Source organism: Vombatus ursinus, unplaced genomic scaffold (assembly GCF_900497805.2).
Source record: "Vombatus ursinus unplaced genomic scaffold, bare-nosed wombat genome assembly UNPS02015175.1, whole genome shotgun sequence".
Lineage (NCBI taxonomy): Eukaryota > Metazoa > Chordata > Mammalia > Diprotodontia > Vombatidae > Vombatus > Vombatus ursinus.
In genome coordinates, this window is record NW_020954953.1 from 5,200,575 (window position 1) to 5,219,646 (window position 19,072).

The 19,072-nt window shown below is 34.6% G+C and overlaps 1 protein-coding gene across 1 annotated transcript in view; it reads left to right on the forward strand.

Annotated features, from left to right (window-relative positions):
• LOC114031462 (AT-rich interactive domain-containing protein 1B-like) overlaps positions 1 to 19,072 on the forward strand; it is a 550,161-nt gene that overhangs the window by 207,066 nt on the left and 324,023 nt on the right. Inside the window, 1 exon segment of the mRNA XM_027846531.1 lies at positions 9,034 to 9,144. Within this exon segment, the coding sequence (XP_027702332.1) occupies positions 9,034 to 9,144 (111 nt within the window).

The window sequence follows — 19,072 nt, forward strand, 5'->3', positions numbered from 1 at the left end:
ATTTCCTTTTTTCCCCCATTTTTTAATTTAGCAAATATATTTTTAACTTCCTAGCAGTATGCTAGACATTTAGGAGTGAAAAAATATTACATGTTCAGGACACTTCCCTGAAGCAGTTTACAGTCTCATTGGGGACACAAGGCAAATTCACATTAAAAGTTAAATAAAAAATGAATATAAACATAAAGCACTGTATGTTTATACTCTACATTTATCACTTAATTTACTGTAACATTTTCTAGAAATGAGAAAGCCATTGCTCAGGGTTGCCTTAATGGAACACCTGATCTCTTAAATAGATTTACTGAGCAGGAAGGGACCTTAGAGGTTAAATAGTCCAGTTACTACTCAATATATGAATCTCCTCCACAACATCTCTAAGAAACACCCCCCATACTTCTTCATCCCCACTTTACATTTCCCAGTAACCCATTTCTTACTCAAGACAGCTCATTCATTCCCATTTTGGACAGCTCCCATTATTAGGTTATTTTTCCTTAAGTTTGGAAGAAATCTTTTCCCAGGCAGTCGCTATCTATTGGTTCAAGTTTGATTTTATAGTGCCATGTAGAACAAATTTAATCTAACCTCTCTTCCACATGATATTCCTCCAAATATTTAAAGGCAAATATTATATTTTTTATAAACTTTATTTATTTTCTAGACTTGGTTTCAAGTCCATTGTGGTTGCATTCTTATACCTTCCTAAATTGTTACAACTAGAAAGTAACCTGACCAGGTGAGAGTATTAACCTTCATCATTCTAAAGAACTTTGATTGAGGCTAGTACCGGAGCTGGCACATTATTATACTGATGTATGTTGAGCTTCTGGTGTACTCAGTCCCGTAGTGTTGCTTTTTTTAAACATGGATTGCTTTTTAGAATTGATAACACTTTTCCCTGCTTGATTAGAGATTTCTTTTTGAATCCTAGTCAAAGAATATATTTTTCTCTTATTATAAATCTTGCTAATTTCAACCCATTATTCTAGTCTTTAAGGTCTTTTTTCTGGTCTTAATTCTCTAATCTAGTGTATATGCTTTCCCTTTAACTTTTTGAAATCTACAGTCTGTTCATCATACATTCCATCTCTATCTTCCTCCAAATCATTGAGAAAATTTTTTTGATTCCATAGGGACATCAGAACTCTACCAGACTCCATTAGGGAACTCTGTCCAGATTGATAATGTATCATATGTGAAGACTTTTCAAGTGTTACGTAATTGTAACTATGTTTGTGTGTGTGTGTGTGTGTGTGTGTGTGTGTGTGTGTGATCAGTCCCTGATAAAACTTTTATAAAAATCAGTCATCACAGATCTGTTAAGATAGAAATGTTTTCTTTTTTGTAATATCATTATTATAGAGTTTCATATAAAAGCGAAACTCTTCAACCAATGAAGATCAATAATTTTAAATTCAAATTAAATTTAAAATTACAATTTATAATCTTAAATTATAAATTACAGATGCCTGGAACACTGAAAATATCAGTGGAATAACTGGCTCTTGAGCAAGGGTGGAAAGCATCTAACAAAGGGAAAGAAGCTGGCAAAAAAAAGTTGATTTAATTAAGAGAGCTTTAAAAAGAGAAAAACACATTTTGTTGTTAAGATGCCATATAGAGGGGAGGGGAACAAGTAGCTATTTGAATTAAATGATGGGGGGGAAAGGCCAGGAAAAAAAAAATACTCATAGAGTCAGATATACATAAAGATCAAAGCATAAAATACTGGGAATAAACAAAATAAGTAAACGATCTTCAAATAAAAATTTATCGCTGAGATTTGGTGGAACAGAACTGATAAGTGGAATGTACTAGGAAAGGGGTGCATCTTGTTCAACAACAACAAAAAAATTTATGTATGTGTATACACACATACACACACACACACACACACACACACACACACACAAACATAGTTACAATTACGTAACACTTGAAAAGTCTTCACATATGATACATTATCAATCTGGACAGAGTTCCCTAATGGAGTCTGGTAGAGTTCTGATGTCCCTATGGAATCAAAAAAATTTTCTCAATGATTTGGAGGAAGATAGAGATGGAATGTATGATGAACAGACTGTAGATTTCAAAAAGTTAAAGGGAAATCATCAATTCTTTGTCTGTATGGTTAGTTTTGGTTATTTTGAAGTAACCTTATTCTCACAAGTTCTTTTTTTCACTCCTGTATCTCCCCTAACCACTTATAAAAGCATTTAACAAACATTTCAGTCACTTTTAAAAAAATTATCATAACAATCAAGCTTGTCCTCTTTGATCATTCTTATGATCAGTTTACCCTATACACAGCTATTAAAATCTTTGTCAAATACTTTTTCACTATCACATGGGTTTGTGGCCTTCAGTTAATGAATATCCTCCCTGCCCCCAACCTCCTGCCAACCACTCTCATGTCTATATTACAATTTCAAGTCAGAGATTCCATGAATTGTTATTAAGTCTGTAACTCTATCATATTTTACACAATATTCCACATACTACTGCATCCATCCCCTTGTCACCACCTACTTAATTCTGTTATCTGTTTCTGGAAGATAGTTACTGAATGGTTGTCAGCTACTGCTGAACTACTTTTTGCCAGTGTGGTTGAGGCTCTTTTGTGCTTCATCTTAGATTTTGTACTTGGTCTAGTGACTAGGATAGGGGATTCAGAATTAAAATTGTATTATGAGATTTTCTCCTAGAAACCTCCCTTCCCAGACATGTTGCATCTCCCAATGTTGATACATTTCCATTTCTGAATCTCATTTACTTTACTTGTTAAATGTGATTATTGCTATAGTGATCCTGAGTCATTCTGTATTTTATTGAAATGCAGATATGATTAAGGTTTAAATTTTATGTAAACCAACTTTAATAGAAATTGGTATCTAAAATAGAATGATTTTTTTTTCATTCTACCTCACTAACCCCACATTCCTTATGTTCTTGGCTAGTCATATCTTTTCCTAAAATTGAAGTGAAGATAATTTTCATTTGACTATTTAAAGATTTTCTTTGTTGATTACATTTATATTGAATATTGAATATGAGATCTTGTTACAAACTGGCCTTTTCTTCAGAACAAACTTATCCCTGGACAAAAAAAAGATGATCAAATAAGACATAAGACATATTCTTGTTATATGGAGATCATTTTCCACCTGTTTTTTTTTTTTTCCTCTGGAAAGGATAGAACCTTTACACTGTAAAGAAAAGAACAAAAATATGTAGCAGGAAATTTATTAGCCTAACAAGCAGAGGTAGTATCGGCCCTTGATGAATTCAAGTTACTTGGCCTATAAGTACCTACATCCTTGGTTATAGAGAGTGGTTTTTAAAATAAAATGTTTTTTTTTTTTTTTATTCTACCTCACTGGCCTCACAAATACATTCTGTCTTCTACTAACTGTATCTTTTCCTGAAATTTAAGTAAAGATTTTTCATCTGACTATTTAAAGAATTTTTCCTGAAAAGTTGCAAATATGATTACTGAACTACTTTTGTAAGTTTTTAGAAAAATCATGAACAAATAAAAGAGGTATCACAAATTGTAAAAGTGAAAATGTCCTGATTTTCAGCGAGAAGGAAGATTAACAGCTTCTACAAACCATAGGCCAGAGAGCTTGACTTTGATTCCTGGGAAATTCTAGAACATATTATTAAAGACATGGTTTGCCAAGATCTAGGTAGGAAAGCAGTGACTGTAGAGAGTTAGCATGGCTTCCTTGAGAATAGGTTCTGCTAAAATAAGGTAATTTGCTTCCCCCCCCCCCCCCCACAGGATTACTATCCTAGTAGATTAAAGGAATTCTGTGTATATGTTTTACTTAGACTTTTGTTGGTTAGACTTTTTGTTGGTTTTGTTTACTTAGACATGATTTTTCAGTCATGTCTGACTCTTTGTGGCCTTTTTTGGGGGTTTTCTTGGCAAAGATACTGGAATGGTTTGCAATTTCCTTCTCCAGCTCATTTGACAGTTGAGGAAACTGAGGCAAATAGAGTTAAGTGACTTATCTGACCACTTAGATTTTAGCAAAGCTTTAATAAATTATTTCATACTATTCTTAGGAGAAAGTAGAGTGATATGATACTACAATTAGAGGAATTCAGAACTAGTTGAGTACCTGAATAAAAGAATTGTTTGTTAATGTGTAATGCAGTGTCAGTGCCAAAGGATGTTTCCAGAGATCTGCACTATTTAATTTTTATCACTGATTTAGATAAAGATGTAAATGGTTTACTCATCATCAAGGTGGGAAGTATAGCTAGCAGAGTGGATGATAAAGTTAAGGCTCTCAAAGCATTTTGTAAGGCTAGAACAATAATCTTATTTTAACAAGAGGAAATTTGGTAGACGTATTTACCCTTTGGTATTAAAAAATCAACTGCATAAGTACAAAATGGGACGTAATTAGGTAGGAGTTTTGAAGAAGAAATGAGGACTCTGATGAATTGCAAGGCTTTTTCTGTTTCTTTTATTCACCAGTTATCCATCAGTTATCCCAAGTAATTTCCCTCTCCTTCTCCCTTCCAGTGAGCCATCCCATATGACAAATTTTTTTAGAGGAAAAAAAAGTCCCTACATCTAATTGATACATCAAATAAGTATGAAAACAGTACATCAAATAAATAGGAAAACAGTCACAATTTGTGACACCTGCAGTCTTCCTACCTCCACATCCTTCTTCATCCAAGTCATTCTTAATCTTTACCATTTTGTTTCATTTCATTTTGATTTTTTGGTGTGTGGTTTTCTTTTCATTTACATTGTTTGTAGCTGCTGTGTATGGTTTTCTTGGTTCTACCTAATTTCACTGTGTATCAGTTCATGTTGGTCTCTCCATGCTTCTCTGTATTTCTCACACATCATTTCTTATAGCACAGTAGTAGTTCATTACATTCATGAATCAAAGGTTATTTAGCTATTTCCCGATGAGCATGTCCTTTGTTTCAAGTTCTGAGCTATCACAAAAAGTGATGCTATAAATGCTTTGTAGAGTATGAGGGACTTTCTTCTTATTGATGGCTTCCTTGGGGTATGAGCCTAATAATGAAGTCTCTGGTTCAAAGGACATGAACATTTTGGTCACTTTATTTTCATAATTCCAAATTGCTCTCCAAGATGGTGAACCACAAGGCTTTAAGATAGTCAACACTGTGATATGTCACTCAGAATTAAGAGGAACACAGCCTCCAGTAAAGTGACAGTTCTACTGTACTCTTCCCTTGTCAGGCCTCATGTATTGTGTTCAGTTCTGGGCATCACAATTCTGGTAGAACTTTCATAAGCTGGAAAGTATCCAGTAGCCAGCATTGTGAAGGGCCTTGAATCTCTGTGCATCTCTGGAAGGAACTATGGGGTATTATCCTGGAGAATAGAGGCTCCATGATAGGCTTCTTCAAGTATTTGAAGGCTATCCTGTGGAGGAGGGATTAAATTTGGTCTTTAGCTCCAGAGGGATAACTCAATAGCAATGGTTAGAAGATGTAAAGGGATAAATCTATGTTTGATGTTAGGACAAATTTCCTAAAAATTAAAGCTTATCTACATGTGGAGTAGTTTGCCTGAAAAGAAAGGTGGATAGGTTCCTTACCATCCCCTAGAGGTCTTCAGACAGAGTCTGAATGCCCATGAGTTGAATGTTCTGTACTGGGGATTCTTTCCATATTTAAGATGGATGACTTGATACCAGAGTTCTCTCCCAACTCTCAAATTCTATGATGCTGTGAAAATTCTTAACCAACTCATTTGGGCATTTGGGACTACTATTTTCACACTTCTAGTTTGTTAAAAAAAACATTTTCTCTTTGATTCATAAAAAGCACGGTTATGAAAGCTGTCATGAGTAATCATGAATTTGCAAGTTTGTTGATGAAGTGGAGAGAGAAATTACTTTGCTTAAAAAAAAACCTCAAAGTAAAAACAACGTTCCACAAGCTTAGTAGTATTCTATTTCTACATTATAGCAGGCTATCATTCTATTTTATATCCTTGTCTTTTTGTGTATTGAAAACACCCTCTCTTCTCTGTCTCTCTCTCTCTGCTGAACTTTTTTAAATCTTTGTAATAACCAGAAAAATTATGTTTCCAAATGTAAAGATTTTTTTAAACAATTCTTTCCTTTTCAGTTGAATCTTAACCTCATTTGTTCAACAAGTAACTGTTGAATGTATTTTCGCTCACACACATGTGCACACCCACCCACTACTTTAGGGACCATGAAGAGTCAAAAGAATAAGGAACAATCCCTGACTTCATGGACCCTTTCTAGGCTATTATGGCTAGATGGGGTGGCCATGTGCTGTCATATTGTGTGTGCTCATTTGTCAATATTCCTAAATGTCGTATTGAAAATAAGTACACCCCAAAGTAAAGAGGGCTTTGGAAACAGAAGTTCCTACATTTTAAAATATCATAGTCATTGCTTCTGACTTGATTTCATATGCAGTATTTATATACGTATATATGTGTTTGTATATGTTTTCCCCAAGTAGAGAGGAGAAAAAAAATATAGACCAAGCATAAAATGGTGATTTCCGTGGAAACATTTGATAGTGACAGGATCAAAAATATGATTGTTGTTGATATTGATTGTTGATGTTGACTATGTTGTCTTTATTAATCTGATTTTGAGCTAATTATCTTGGGGAGGACCAGGCCACCAATACCTGATCAGTACCTACGTTCCACTTTGGGCCATTCTAGGGAGATTTATTCTGTTAGTTTTATTTCTGAATACACTATCTAAAATGTTCTTGGCAGTTTAGAGTGGTGGCAGTTTTGGAAGGAGCTAATTATTTTGAATTTTGAAAGCATGAAATATCATCTTCAATGTCTCAGGAATATACTCTGATGTCTTCCATACTCTGTCAGTTTAGTGAGGGGGTAATCTTGTTTCTGAAAGGACAGCATCTAAATTGAAATTTCTACCGATTCCTCTTGTAATGGGCTTTTTTTTTTTTTTACAACTCTCTTAGAAAGCTGGAATTTATTTAGCTATGAATGGGGAGTAAAATGAAGTTAAAAGGTTGGACATAGGGCAAATCTGTTGTTGCTACTGTTTCTTTAGCTGAAGTTTATTACAAGGGTCTGTGCAGTGACTAGAAGCCGTGTGTGTGTGTGTGTGTGTGTGTGTGTGTGTGTGTGTTTTAAAAGGAAAGCAGAGGTTTGTTCATTTGTTTGCCTATTGTGAAGCTGTCTTTTGCACCTTTATGTGCTTTTGTAATAGGGTGAAGTCTACTGAATGGAGGCCTTGTGCCCTGTGTTGATTTTAAGCCCTAGATGTTAATCCACAGGAACCTGCTGGTCTACGCAGCAGGGAGGGCTGTTACAAGTAGAAATCTGGGATTGGGAAAAAGTGAGTGTGTGTGTGGGGGGGAGAGAGAGAGTGTGTGTGTGTGTTGGGAGTGAGGGAAGAGTGATAATAATTATTCACCCATCAGCTTTTGTCACCCATGAGCTTAATTGTTACCCTCTGCTGGTTACCAGATTGAAAAGTTGCCCTTTCAAAGGTCCCTTGATTTTATTTACCATGTGCATGCTGATGATCTGGGACCTTATTGTCCTTCCAATACTAAAAACCTAAAGTATTATGATTTAGTTTTGGGGCAAGGGAAGGCAGTAAATTTTTAACGGTCACCTTTAATTTCTAATTCTGCTCTGTCTCCTGATTAACATCTGTACTATTTCATTCTGAGGGAGAAATGGTTGAAAGGAGAATATTCTTGTTTATTTGGTGTACTTTTTTATGCAGAGCCTGGGTGAATCCAGACCGCACCAACACCTTTGCTAGTTAAGTCTAATTTGTTAAGTTTGTACTCTGAGGAGTGCAGCTATTAAACCAAAGTTTCTTGACTCCAGCTCCCTTCTTTTTTTTTTTTTTAAGAAGCTATGTAATTTAAAGTGTGTGTACTGTATGAGAAAGGGGTGGGGCAAGGAGAAGCTTTTTATAAAATTTTAGCTGAAAAATATTATCTTTATAAACAATATTTAAGTGACATGAATATTAAAAGGGGGAAATAAAAAATATGTTCTATTTTGCACTGAGTTGAACTGTCTGGCGGAATCGGGGACAGAAACTTTGAAGGTGTGATGTTTTCTTTCCCCTTTTCATCTCCATAATCAGAAACTGGTTCTTCAGGTTGTGGTGCCAGTTAGACATGCTATAATGAGTGTTTCACATTCTGCCTTCCTCCTTGACTTCAGGTGTAAATGGCTGTAATAAAAAATAAATATTTAGCATTTTGGCATTGTTCTTCAGCTAGAGATCTGTAATGAGCAGGAACTTGCTAGTAAAAAGTAAGTTTTATATATAGTATGGTAGTTTGGATTACATAACATTGTTTTCGCAAAGGGTTTCAACCACCGATAATAAATATCTTCGTTAAAGTGTTTGAGAACATGTGAGAAAAGACTTTAGAATCAGTTTATTGTGCTGTAACAAATTTGTGAGAACTGCATGAGTCCCAGAACCCTTGTTTTCCTTTGCAATGCATAAAAACAGTGCCAGATTAACAGGGATAATTCCGTGCATTTTTATTTGCTAAATATCGAGGACATTGTGAACTTAATAATTATTTATAATGGTGTTTCAGGTAGGGATTATGGAAGACAAATGAGTAACAAACAAGTTGCTGAAGTTGCTGATTATGCTAATTTTTTCAGAGGAAATACTATAGGATAATCTATCTAAATTAATATTTAGTCATAAGATATGACTTAAGAATTATTGGAGAGTTTGGTTTCAGTTCTTTTACTCTTCCTTTGCCCAGTCCAAATATTAGATAATTTTATTTGTTCTCATAATTAAATTATACACTGCTCTGGAGTAGTTCTTTCACCATCAAAAATGCTTCTGTTTTATAAATAAAATGTTGAAAGTCATAATAGGCATAGCATATTTATGATTTTGCTGAAATGAAACCTGTCAATATATACATTTAAAAATAAATTATTTTCTAATTTGCCTACTTGTCACTATCCATTGAGAGATATTTATAAATTTCCTTTGTTTTGTATTTGTTTAGGATATGTCTCAGGAAGGCTATGGAACTAGATCTCAACCTCCTATGGCACCAGGAAAGCCCAACCATGAAGACTTGAGCCTCATACAGCAAGAAAGACCATCAAGTTTACCAGTAAGACATTAATCTGCCTGTTCTGGAAATGTAATTAATATATTGAAAAATGAGCCATTATGTATCGCGCCTATGTTAATTTGAGAGGTGGGAAGAAACTCTTGAACTAGAAATCTGGTTTTGGAGTTTTATAGAGTGTTTCTTTTCAAAGGGTATGTTTTTAGAAGGCAGATGCTATAAGTAATTAACATTAATTCTGATGATAGTCTTTCCTAAAGGGACTCTCTTTGGTAATTATTTCAGTTGCAGACTTTTCCATCATTGGCCATAATCAATAAAAGAAATAACATTTCTGTCATACATTTTTTGCTGATTTTAATCCTTAAAAGTTTCTTTTTTCTGTTGTTTTTTAGTCTATGTGTACACCCATACACAAATAAATACCCCCACTCCTACCCCCATCCCCTCCTATGCTGAACCCCACTTTCCCACCCCCACCCCCTGAAAAAATTTCATTAAGTCTAAATGATGACATAAAACATTAAGGGATTCTATAGCAGTTTTTTTTTTTTTAACCTTTTAGTAGTGGGAGAATGGCTCATTTTATCTTGAGTCTCCTTATCTATTTTTTTTCATTCCAGTGGAAGTATTTCTCTTTTACTATTAAAAATGAAAAATTTGTGAAATACAACCAGTATGCACTCAACATGGCATCCATATACAAAACTCAGTGTTCGCCTTATGTGTGTTATGTGCGTTATCCCTTTGAAACTCTTAAATTAATAAAATTTCTTTTAGTTCCAGATAATCCTTTTAGACAGTTTTATCTGTACTTGATTTATTTCAATCTTAAATAATCTATTTATAAAATGAAAGACACTTTTCTTAGTTACTTTTTTGTTAAAAATATTCAGCTGTATTCATAGAGCAATCAGTATGGCTCATAAACTCCATTAAAAATGATTGTCGAAGGATGGAAATTAACTAAAAGCTGCGATAGCATTTGTTTTTATTTGAGCCTCAGGGATGAATGAACCAAGATATAATGTATTAGTTTATAAATACTTGAGAATAAACATTGGTAATGAGATGGTTGTTAAACACATATACTCTACCTTACCTTACATGTTTTGGAATTAATAATACTCATTTAGCATTTTAGGAGGTAAGTGCTAGCTGCAAGGTGTAAACTTTGTTTGGATCTTCTGTTTTGCATGTATTTTTGATACCCCTAATTAACAATATTTGCGTCTGAAAAAGCAATGTGCTGTTTGCATTCTCAGAATACTTTCTTGACTCTCTGGCTGTTTGACTGTGAACGGAGGTTAGCTGGTGTTTTGGGTGGGCATATGCTCATTTATTGTCTTGGCCGAATTTCTTAAACCTTTTGTTGATCAAACGTGATCTTTGCTGAATATTCAGAAATTGTTTTCTCAAATTAAAAATGGCTTCCTAGAATGGCCTGCAAAAAGAAGTGCATGAACTTCTTTACTTTTGCTCTATTTTCGTGCTTTCATGTCTTGATTTCTTAGTGTTTTTTGTTGGAGTTGTATATTTGTGCTGTAGCAGGTTTGCAGAGAGTTCTTATTGGCTAGTGTGCATTTTGTCCAGGAGTGTTTGGAAGTGTGCAGTGTTTCTTGTGCGGTAACTTTTATATTTTAGAGTTATTGGATATGTTTTAAAATCCTCTTTTCTCCTGTTCTCAGATTAAGGGTTTCATAAATGATGGTTGACAACCAACTGTAAAGAAAAACTAACGAGGAAATGAACTGTTATAACAGATTAAATAATTGAAAAGCTCTGCTCTGGGAAGTTTGCTTCATTGCCCTCCTTATCCTTGAATCCTTCTTTTCCCGTGTCCAGCATTATAAAGAGGGAGCTGCTAACATTTATTATTGACTAATTGTTTTCAGTTAATAATTCACAGTCCTTGTAAACTGTTCGGCATTTCAATCTCTTAGGCTATTGTATTTGAGATCTTTAGCAGTTGTTCCTTTATCACAATTTTTTTAAAAAGATATTGGCTTATTTTGGATGTATGCATCCTATTGGTCAGATCTAATACAGTAATTTTTTTTTTTTATGTGAGACAATTGGGGTTGAGTGACTTGCACTGAGTCACACAGCTTGTGAGTGTTATGTGTCTTAGGCCGCATTTGAACTCAGGTCTTCCTGACTCCAGGGCGGGTGCTCTATCCAGTGTACCACTTAGCTGTGCCCTAATACAGTAACCTTTTTGAGGATATGAGAAGAATCCTAGAAGTACCATTTTCTGAATGGTTCCAAAGCAAATAATAGATTTTCTGATTCTTATGAAAACCAGCTTGTCTACACGGAAATCACATTTTCAGTAATGGTAAATGACCTACATATTCATAGGGTCATAGATTTAAAGCTGGTAGTGACCTTAGAGATCATATGTCCAAGCCCCTCATTTGACAGAGGTAGAAACTAAGGCCAAGAGAAGCTTCTTTCCCCAACCTGAGGCTAAAAGATGCTACCTAACTTACTCAAGTTTATATGAGTAGTAAAGATAGATATCAAGTTTAGGGCCTTTTTATTTCAAATTCAGTGCTCTTTCCCCTGCGTATATCCTGTTTCTTATTCCTTACTTCCATGTATAGTTTAACTCTTGACACTGCATCTAGGTATATATGTTTATATTTTCTGATATGTCTTAAGTTGATGTTTATATCATCATATTCCAGTGCCTAATGAATTTTCTGTTGTGACCATGTTCCATTATATTTCATTCTTAGGCATTTTTAGGGTGCTGCATATGAGCCTATGTTCTCTATCACTACTTACTTGAAGGGTAATTGCTTGTATATACTACTGTTTGTTGGAAAAGCATACTAGATTTTAGGTCTGAGACCTGAATTTGAATCCTACCCCTGCTCCTGGTCATTTATTTGATCTCGAACCAGCTAGTTTATCTTTATTGCCCTTAATTACGTCTGTAAAAATGAAGGGGTTGCTCTATATGCTCTCTCATATCTCTTTCTACTTTGAATCTATGATCTTATGATTTATGGTGTCTAAGTATAATCAACAGGAGCCATCGATTGTCAAACTAGTCATAATATAGCTTTACCTATCCTCAGACTGATTGTTGTTTTTGGTTGTGCATGAAATAGCTTTATTGGCACTCACCCAATTCTACAACAAACCAACCTTACCAAGCTTGTCTTGTTTTCAGTTTTGTAGATCTAATTTGGCAAAGTTGATGTTTTAGGTACTCAAGACTGATTCACATTGGAATATACTGTTGGGCCATTTGTAGATTCATTACATGGTTTTTACTCATTCTTTACAAATATTAGTTATGTCAATCTATGACCATTCAGTTTTGATGATAAATTAAATCACTGATGACATTTGAATGTCATCTATCTTGTGATACTAGAGGGAGGGATGTTTCTAGTTATAATTGTCTGATGAAGTGTGCAGTGAAACGTACACGATGATCAATGGCTTTCAGAGATGTATGCTGGATAACTTCCTATCCTCCCAAGTCAATATATGAGCTAAAACTGGAATAAAAATACTCATTACATAAAATCTTGGTACTTCCATTAAGATGGATATGTAATTCCACCCCCCACCCCCATATCTGACCTAAGTATTTTCTTTGCCTTTTCCTTAATTGTTGCATGTTTGATGTCTCATGGCTACTCGAAGCCAAAATATTTAGATTCTTCTTTTGACTAGGTTTTTAAAATAAATTAATCTTTCCTGGAAGTTGATATTTCATTTGTATTGATTTACATACATACATATCAAGCTTTATTATTCTATTATCTCTCTAATCAATGTTAATTTTTAGTAGTTTATTAAGCTCTATTTTAGAGTTGGCAAATAGTTTCTAAACTTCAATTTAAGACCAATGGTCAGTGATATATTTGTTTTCATGTTGTCCCAGAGCCATAGTTAATATATACTTTTCTACTTAATAGAAGCATATCTCAGAAGGATGAAAGAATATTCATTAAAATATCTTTATGTTACATATATAGGACAGTCTCCCTTGTTGAAAGCTAGGGATAGGAACTGGACTGAAATATATAATATTGTGTTTTATTATTACTTCAGCAATGGCAATCTTTACTACTACTGTGAAACTCCATGTTATAGTGGATGGAAGACTGGCTTTGGAGTCTGGAAGACCTAGGTTCCAAGTCCTTCCAATGAGACATCCTTGCTTGGGCTAGTCACTTAAGCTTAGTGCTCCAGATGACTGACTATCTAGTACTGTCATTTACTTGGTGTGGCTAAGTGGGTTAGTGGAGAGAATTTTCACACCGGAATTCTCCCCCCTCAGCTATCTCCCTCCATGTTGTCCCCAATTTTCACCCACTAATTCTCCTGTTATTAATTGCAAGAAAAAAAAAATATATATATATATGCACACACACATATATGTGTGTATATACATACATACATACACACACACATATATATGTGTGTAACTATCTCTGTATCTGTCTAATGGTGGTGAAATGAGCTGTTGGATTCCCAGTCCCTTGCTACATTATAGTTCACAACTTAAAAACATATTATAAGTTGAATTCACTTTGGATTTTGGTAAAATAGAGAGTCAGAATTTATGGAACTCTAAATTTAAAAAAGAACCAAATTATGGTAAGAGGTATTTTGGAGGAAAAATAATGTTTTTAGATATAAATTCCTTATGCATAAATTTTATATTCTTTTTTGAAAGAATTATAGCTTCTCAGCTATACCTAACCTCATGTCTTTTTTAACATTAACAGTACATTTCTTTGTAAAAAGAATCTATGTGTTTGGAATTGAAGATATTTTCATCTGATCCTGTCTGAAATTGATGCACTGAAACATCATGTCCTAAAAGTAGTGACATGTTAACATCCATAGAAATACTCTTTGGAACCCTGTTATTGGTGCCTGAAGTAATAAAGGGAGTATCTCCTTAGGAAGTTCAATTTTGTTTATTTTTAGCGTTTTCAGAACACTTTTGTTTAATGTATAAACTCTATATTTTCATTGTTGCTGTGTTAATATGAATCATTGTAAGATCACATAATTGGATAAAAAGGAATTTAATTTTTAAAAGTTCAAGGGTTTGATTGGTCTTTAATTTCTGAGTAAAGCAGTATTTTTTTTTATGACTGTCATCAGTTGTTTTTCTTTATTTCTGAAATAGCTAATTTTGTCCTTCTAGAGAGAATTGCCACGAAGTTTGTGTTTTAAGAAGTCTAAGTAAGCACTTAAAATGATTACATTTCCCATACATGCTAGTTATGGATATCCTGATGCCAGTAACCCATAAAGTTCAAAGTATACTTTTTACTGTGATTTGCTGACAAATACTTGTTCTTTTAGACAGTAAGAGATTGACTGGAAAAGTTTGGTCATGTGGCATTACAGAAGATAGGTATTTGGCTCTATGAATGAGGTAACAAATGAAGGTTGTTCTGAAATAGAGGCTATAAAACAGTGTATATTGGCTAAGAATGGTTGGAAAATTGTTATTATCAAGGAGAATTTTGAGGGGGCTTAAGATTCACGAAAAAGGATAGAGTTTTTTATCTTTCACAGAGACCTTAAGATTTTGTTTTGTTCATTTAATTTTTTTAATGGCATTATGTTACTTTGTAAAGTATTTTCAAGAAAAGAGGAAAAAAAATAAAATATGCTAATAATGGTTATTTTTAACCATTTTAAACACCTCATCAATCTGGTTAAAAATAACCAGCCTGATCAGGTACTTTAGTATGATTTAATTGAAGCATCTGTTTTTCACCATTTTGTGTAGTAAAAGTTCATTGGTTTGGGGCAGACGAATCTAAATCAGTAAAAATTCTGAAATACTGACTACTTTATAAGAATCAATATATGCAGCAACTTAAAATACTCACTCACTGTTTCTAGGTCAAGCTCTTTTGACCTGTTTTAATGAATAAGTAATCCTTATTTGTAATTATCAGTGCCATTTGCATTCCGGTGATATGCCAAAATCCTTTAAAAAAAAAAAAGTCAACAAAACCCTAAATGGGTTCAACATGCCCCCAGCAATCTTGTTTACACAACTCATTCATTGAGCCTGCCTTTTTTTTTTTTTTTAAAAACCTGGATTGGACATAAGTGGATTTTCTAGCCAGCTAGAATGATTACAGACTATGAATTAGTATAGTGCAAATGAATAAGGACAAGTCAAAAAATGCATTTAAGGAAAGCCAAAATATTAAAAATTTGCAACGCCCTGTACTTGTAGTAATGGAAGAAGAAACCTAATTTTAGAGGAGATAGATAAATGGTCCTCAATATATGTTTGATTGATTAGTTTAAATTAACATTGCCTATCGTCAACAAAGTTAGCATACACAATTTTTCCAAGGTATAATTTACAAAGCAGGATATAAATTTAACATAATTTACCTGAAGATGTAGGATTAAACATAATCAAGGGGCCATGGCTCTTTGTGTTATTTTGGCCCCATTTCCAAGGTTTTACAACATAGGCAAGGTGGAGTTAAGAATAGCCACCAGCAGAATGCATGGGAGCTAATCCCTCGGTACAGTCTTCGTTTGCTGAGAGGAGAGAGAAATAGTGGGAAAAAATAAAACAAGTAAAAATTACTGTTGTAATACATCTACTAAAACCACACTAAGACTTCTGGTACCCGTGGATATGGCAAATGTGGAAGGAGTGATTGGGACATCTGTGTCTTCGATTTTTTTTCATGCCTTTGATTAGAAATTAAAAGAGAGAGATTTTCTAGTATAAAGAGACAGAAAACCTTTCTCCCTATTGCTTTGTCTTTCTTCCCCTATGACTACAGTTCCTGGAATGTAGCACTGAGATGCCTGGAGAGAGAGCTCCTCCCTCTTTCTATCTTTGTGCTGTCCTCTGCCTGCCTTGGCTATTACCACTGACATGCCTTATAGTCAACTACTTTTCCCAGTATTGCTCATGGATTGACCATTAGGAATGCATATCTCCTCATGTCATCTAAGTCAGTGGGAACTTAGAATTCAATTTGCAGACTTTCACTTCACACTCACCTTTTGAGGAATGTTTGTATTTTATTTAATGAGGGAGGGATACATATCCTGCTGCAGTTCATGGTGGTAATTGTGGACTCTGGGTATTGGCTTTTATGGTTCTTTAGAATGGAAGTAGCTATTTTGGGATCTGTTAAATCCAGACTGTCAAGTTAGGGAGAGAAATAGTTCCTAGAAGTCTTTACCTGACAACGAAGTTATCTGCTCTTCCTCACAGGATAGAATTTGAGAAATCTCTTCCTTTCTCATATTTTTTTTTTCGTTTTGCCCTCTCTGCAGTGTTGAAATAACTGAATGGTCTTGTTTTCCTTTGTTTGGGTCAAGAAATTTTAGCTGAAAATTGTTACTCTGTGAAAGAAGATTATTGACTCAACAAGCCTTCAATTTTCAGTGAATAACACTCCCACCCTCTAGCTTTAGGAACATGTCGTGCATGCATTCTATTTTAAAATACAGACTATAATTTAAAACAGGCAGCTTGATGCCCCACTGAACTTTGTTTAAGCCTGGAATAAGGGAGGGAGGGTGGAGCTTAAGGCCGTGGAAAAGTGACTAAGCTTTCTCAAATGCTTCTCACTTATTGTACATCAAAAAATTTTAAAATGTTACATGATTTTGACTTGGAAGTTGAAAGAGGGTGTTTTGTGTATGTAATGTTTTTTTTCCCCCCCAAAAATTTATTTGATAAAGGGTTCTTTATGTATCCTGGTTACCAGTATATACAAAAATTATGGGTGAAAGGTCAATCATAATAAGTATTTTTACCTAACATTCAAATATGACTGCAGGAGACATTTTTTGGTATTGATCAGTTTATTTATATGATTCTAGATAATTTAATTATTAATACAAATATTTAAAGTATAGCATTTTGAGAGAGTTATAAAATATATTTTTAAAAACCTGGCTATTTGAAAATAATTTTATAACTCTCCTCTTTGTTCCTTACCCCAACTATTAAAATATAACTACATTTAAATTTCAATTAAATGCCTACTATGTGCAACACTTGGTATTTGACAAGGATAATATTACTGAAGTGGACAAAAAAAATCATAGATTGGTAGATTTAGATTTCAAGATCATGTAAAGTAGGGATCTCCAAAATAGAGAGGCCTCAGACAACTTATATGACTTTGAAAAAATAATTTTAACCATTCTCAGCTTCAGTTTCTATTTGTGTAGTTGGTGGGTTGTTTTTTTTTAAATATTGCATGTAATACTATTATTGTACACATAGCCCTGACTGGTGAATTTTCACCTATCTGGCCTTTTCCCAGGCCTGCCATGTTGCACTCATTTCTTGGCCATTGATTTAAGTCATGTGCTTCTGCCTCTTCTTTCCACCAGAACTCAGACTCCCTGGGTTCTTCTCCAGTTGGTCTCACCCCCCTCCCACCACCTTGTATTGCCCTGTTCTAGCCCTCACTCACTCCCCCTACCCCTTATGGCTCTAGCTTCACCTCATGGAGGGCCTCCAATACCGATCAGTATGAAAACTTTAATCTGCCCCATTTTCCCACCTGGGCCTGTTTAAAGTCTCTAAGGCACCCTGATAACCCTTTCCTCCTAGGATGGCATTCACTGTGTTGGTACATGACACCTGTTGGTTGATTACCACTCTGAATTCCCCAGATCCACCAGACTTCAGTTTCCCCAGCAGTAAGGATTATAGATGTGCCATTGTTCTGTGCTCTCTATTTGAATTTTAAACTCTTTGAGGGCAGGGACTGTCTATCTTATTTGTTTTTATGTCCCCAGCACCTGGCCCATAGCAAGCCTTAATAAATACTTTGTTCATTCATTTATAGAATTTATAAGTAAAAGCATAATTTTTTTTTTTTTACTACTAAGAGTATACAATCAAAAAATTTGGAGATCACTGATTTAAGCAACCCTCCCGCCTGAAGCATAAATCCTTTTTAGAACGTTCATTACAAATGGTGGTTGAAACTGATTTTGAATACCAACTACAATGACAAAATGTCATAGGCAGCCTATGATATTTTTAGAGCCTTGTGTGTTAGGGAATTCTTCGTCTCTAGTCGTTGTTCCTGGCTGAGTCCTTTGGAATTACAAAAAATAAATCATATCCTTATGCTTTATGATAGCCTTTGGATATTTGCAGATAGCTATTATGTTCCCACTTAGCCTTCTTTTCTGTAACCTAAATAACCTAAATACCTCCAGTTTCTACAGTTCACAAGACAAAATTTGAAGTCCTCTCACTGTTGTGGTGGCCTTCCTCTGAACCTTGATGCTGCTTCTATCAAGCTGTCTAGATGTCTTTCTTAGAATACAGGATGCCAGCTGAGATCAAACCAGTGTGACATAAAGCAGGACCATCACATCCTTCATTCTGAACACTATTGAAGTTCAGGATTTTGCCTTTATCACCAATGAATCTTGTTAGATTGAATCTATTGTTGCAGCTTGAAGAACTTTTTAACTCCTCATTCTGAAATCTAATTTAATAACTATCTGTCCTGAATTAATGTTATCTATAAGTTCTTATAAGCATTCATAGTGTAACAGTGGGAATGGAAAGGGAAGAAAAGAATCTATAGAATTTGGTGATTAGCTATCAGCTATGAAGGAAAAAGGAAAATTGAAAGATGATAAAGATTTTGAACGTAGGTGACTAATAGGATGCAGAAACCATTGGCATTGATATGGAACCTGGTTATAGAAGCCTTATGAAGAAGGCTTTCTTTCTTACCTTTAATGGATGGACTCATGTGGTTAATGTGGTGGACTAATGGTGCCTAAAAGTACTGTCCAGAGGTTGGTGCGGGGAGAGGGGTCAGAGGGTCAATAGTCTCAAAGTGAAAAGTAATCAGAAGCTGGTTTTAAGTAAGCCAGAGAAAGTGGATGGAACTAGTCAGTTCAGGAAGTTGCCTTTTATGGCTTATTAAGAGGTTATTTTAGGTGGAGATGCTTTGCG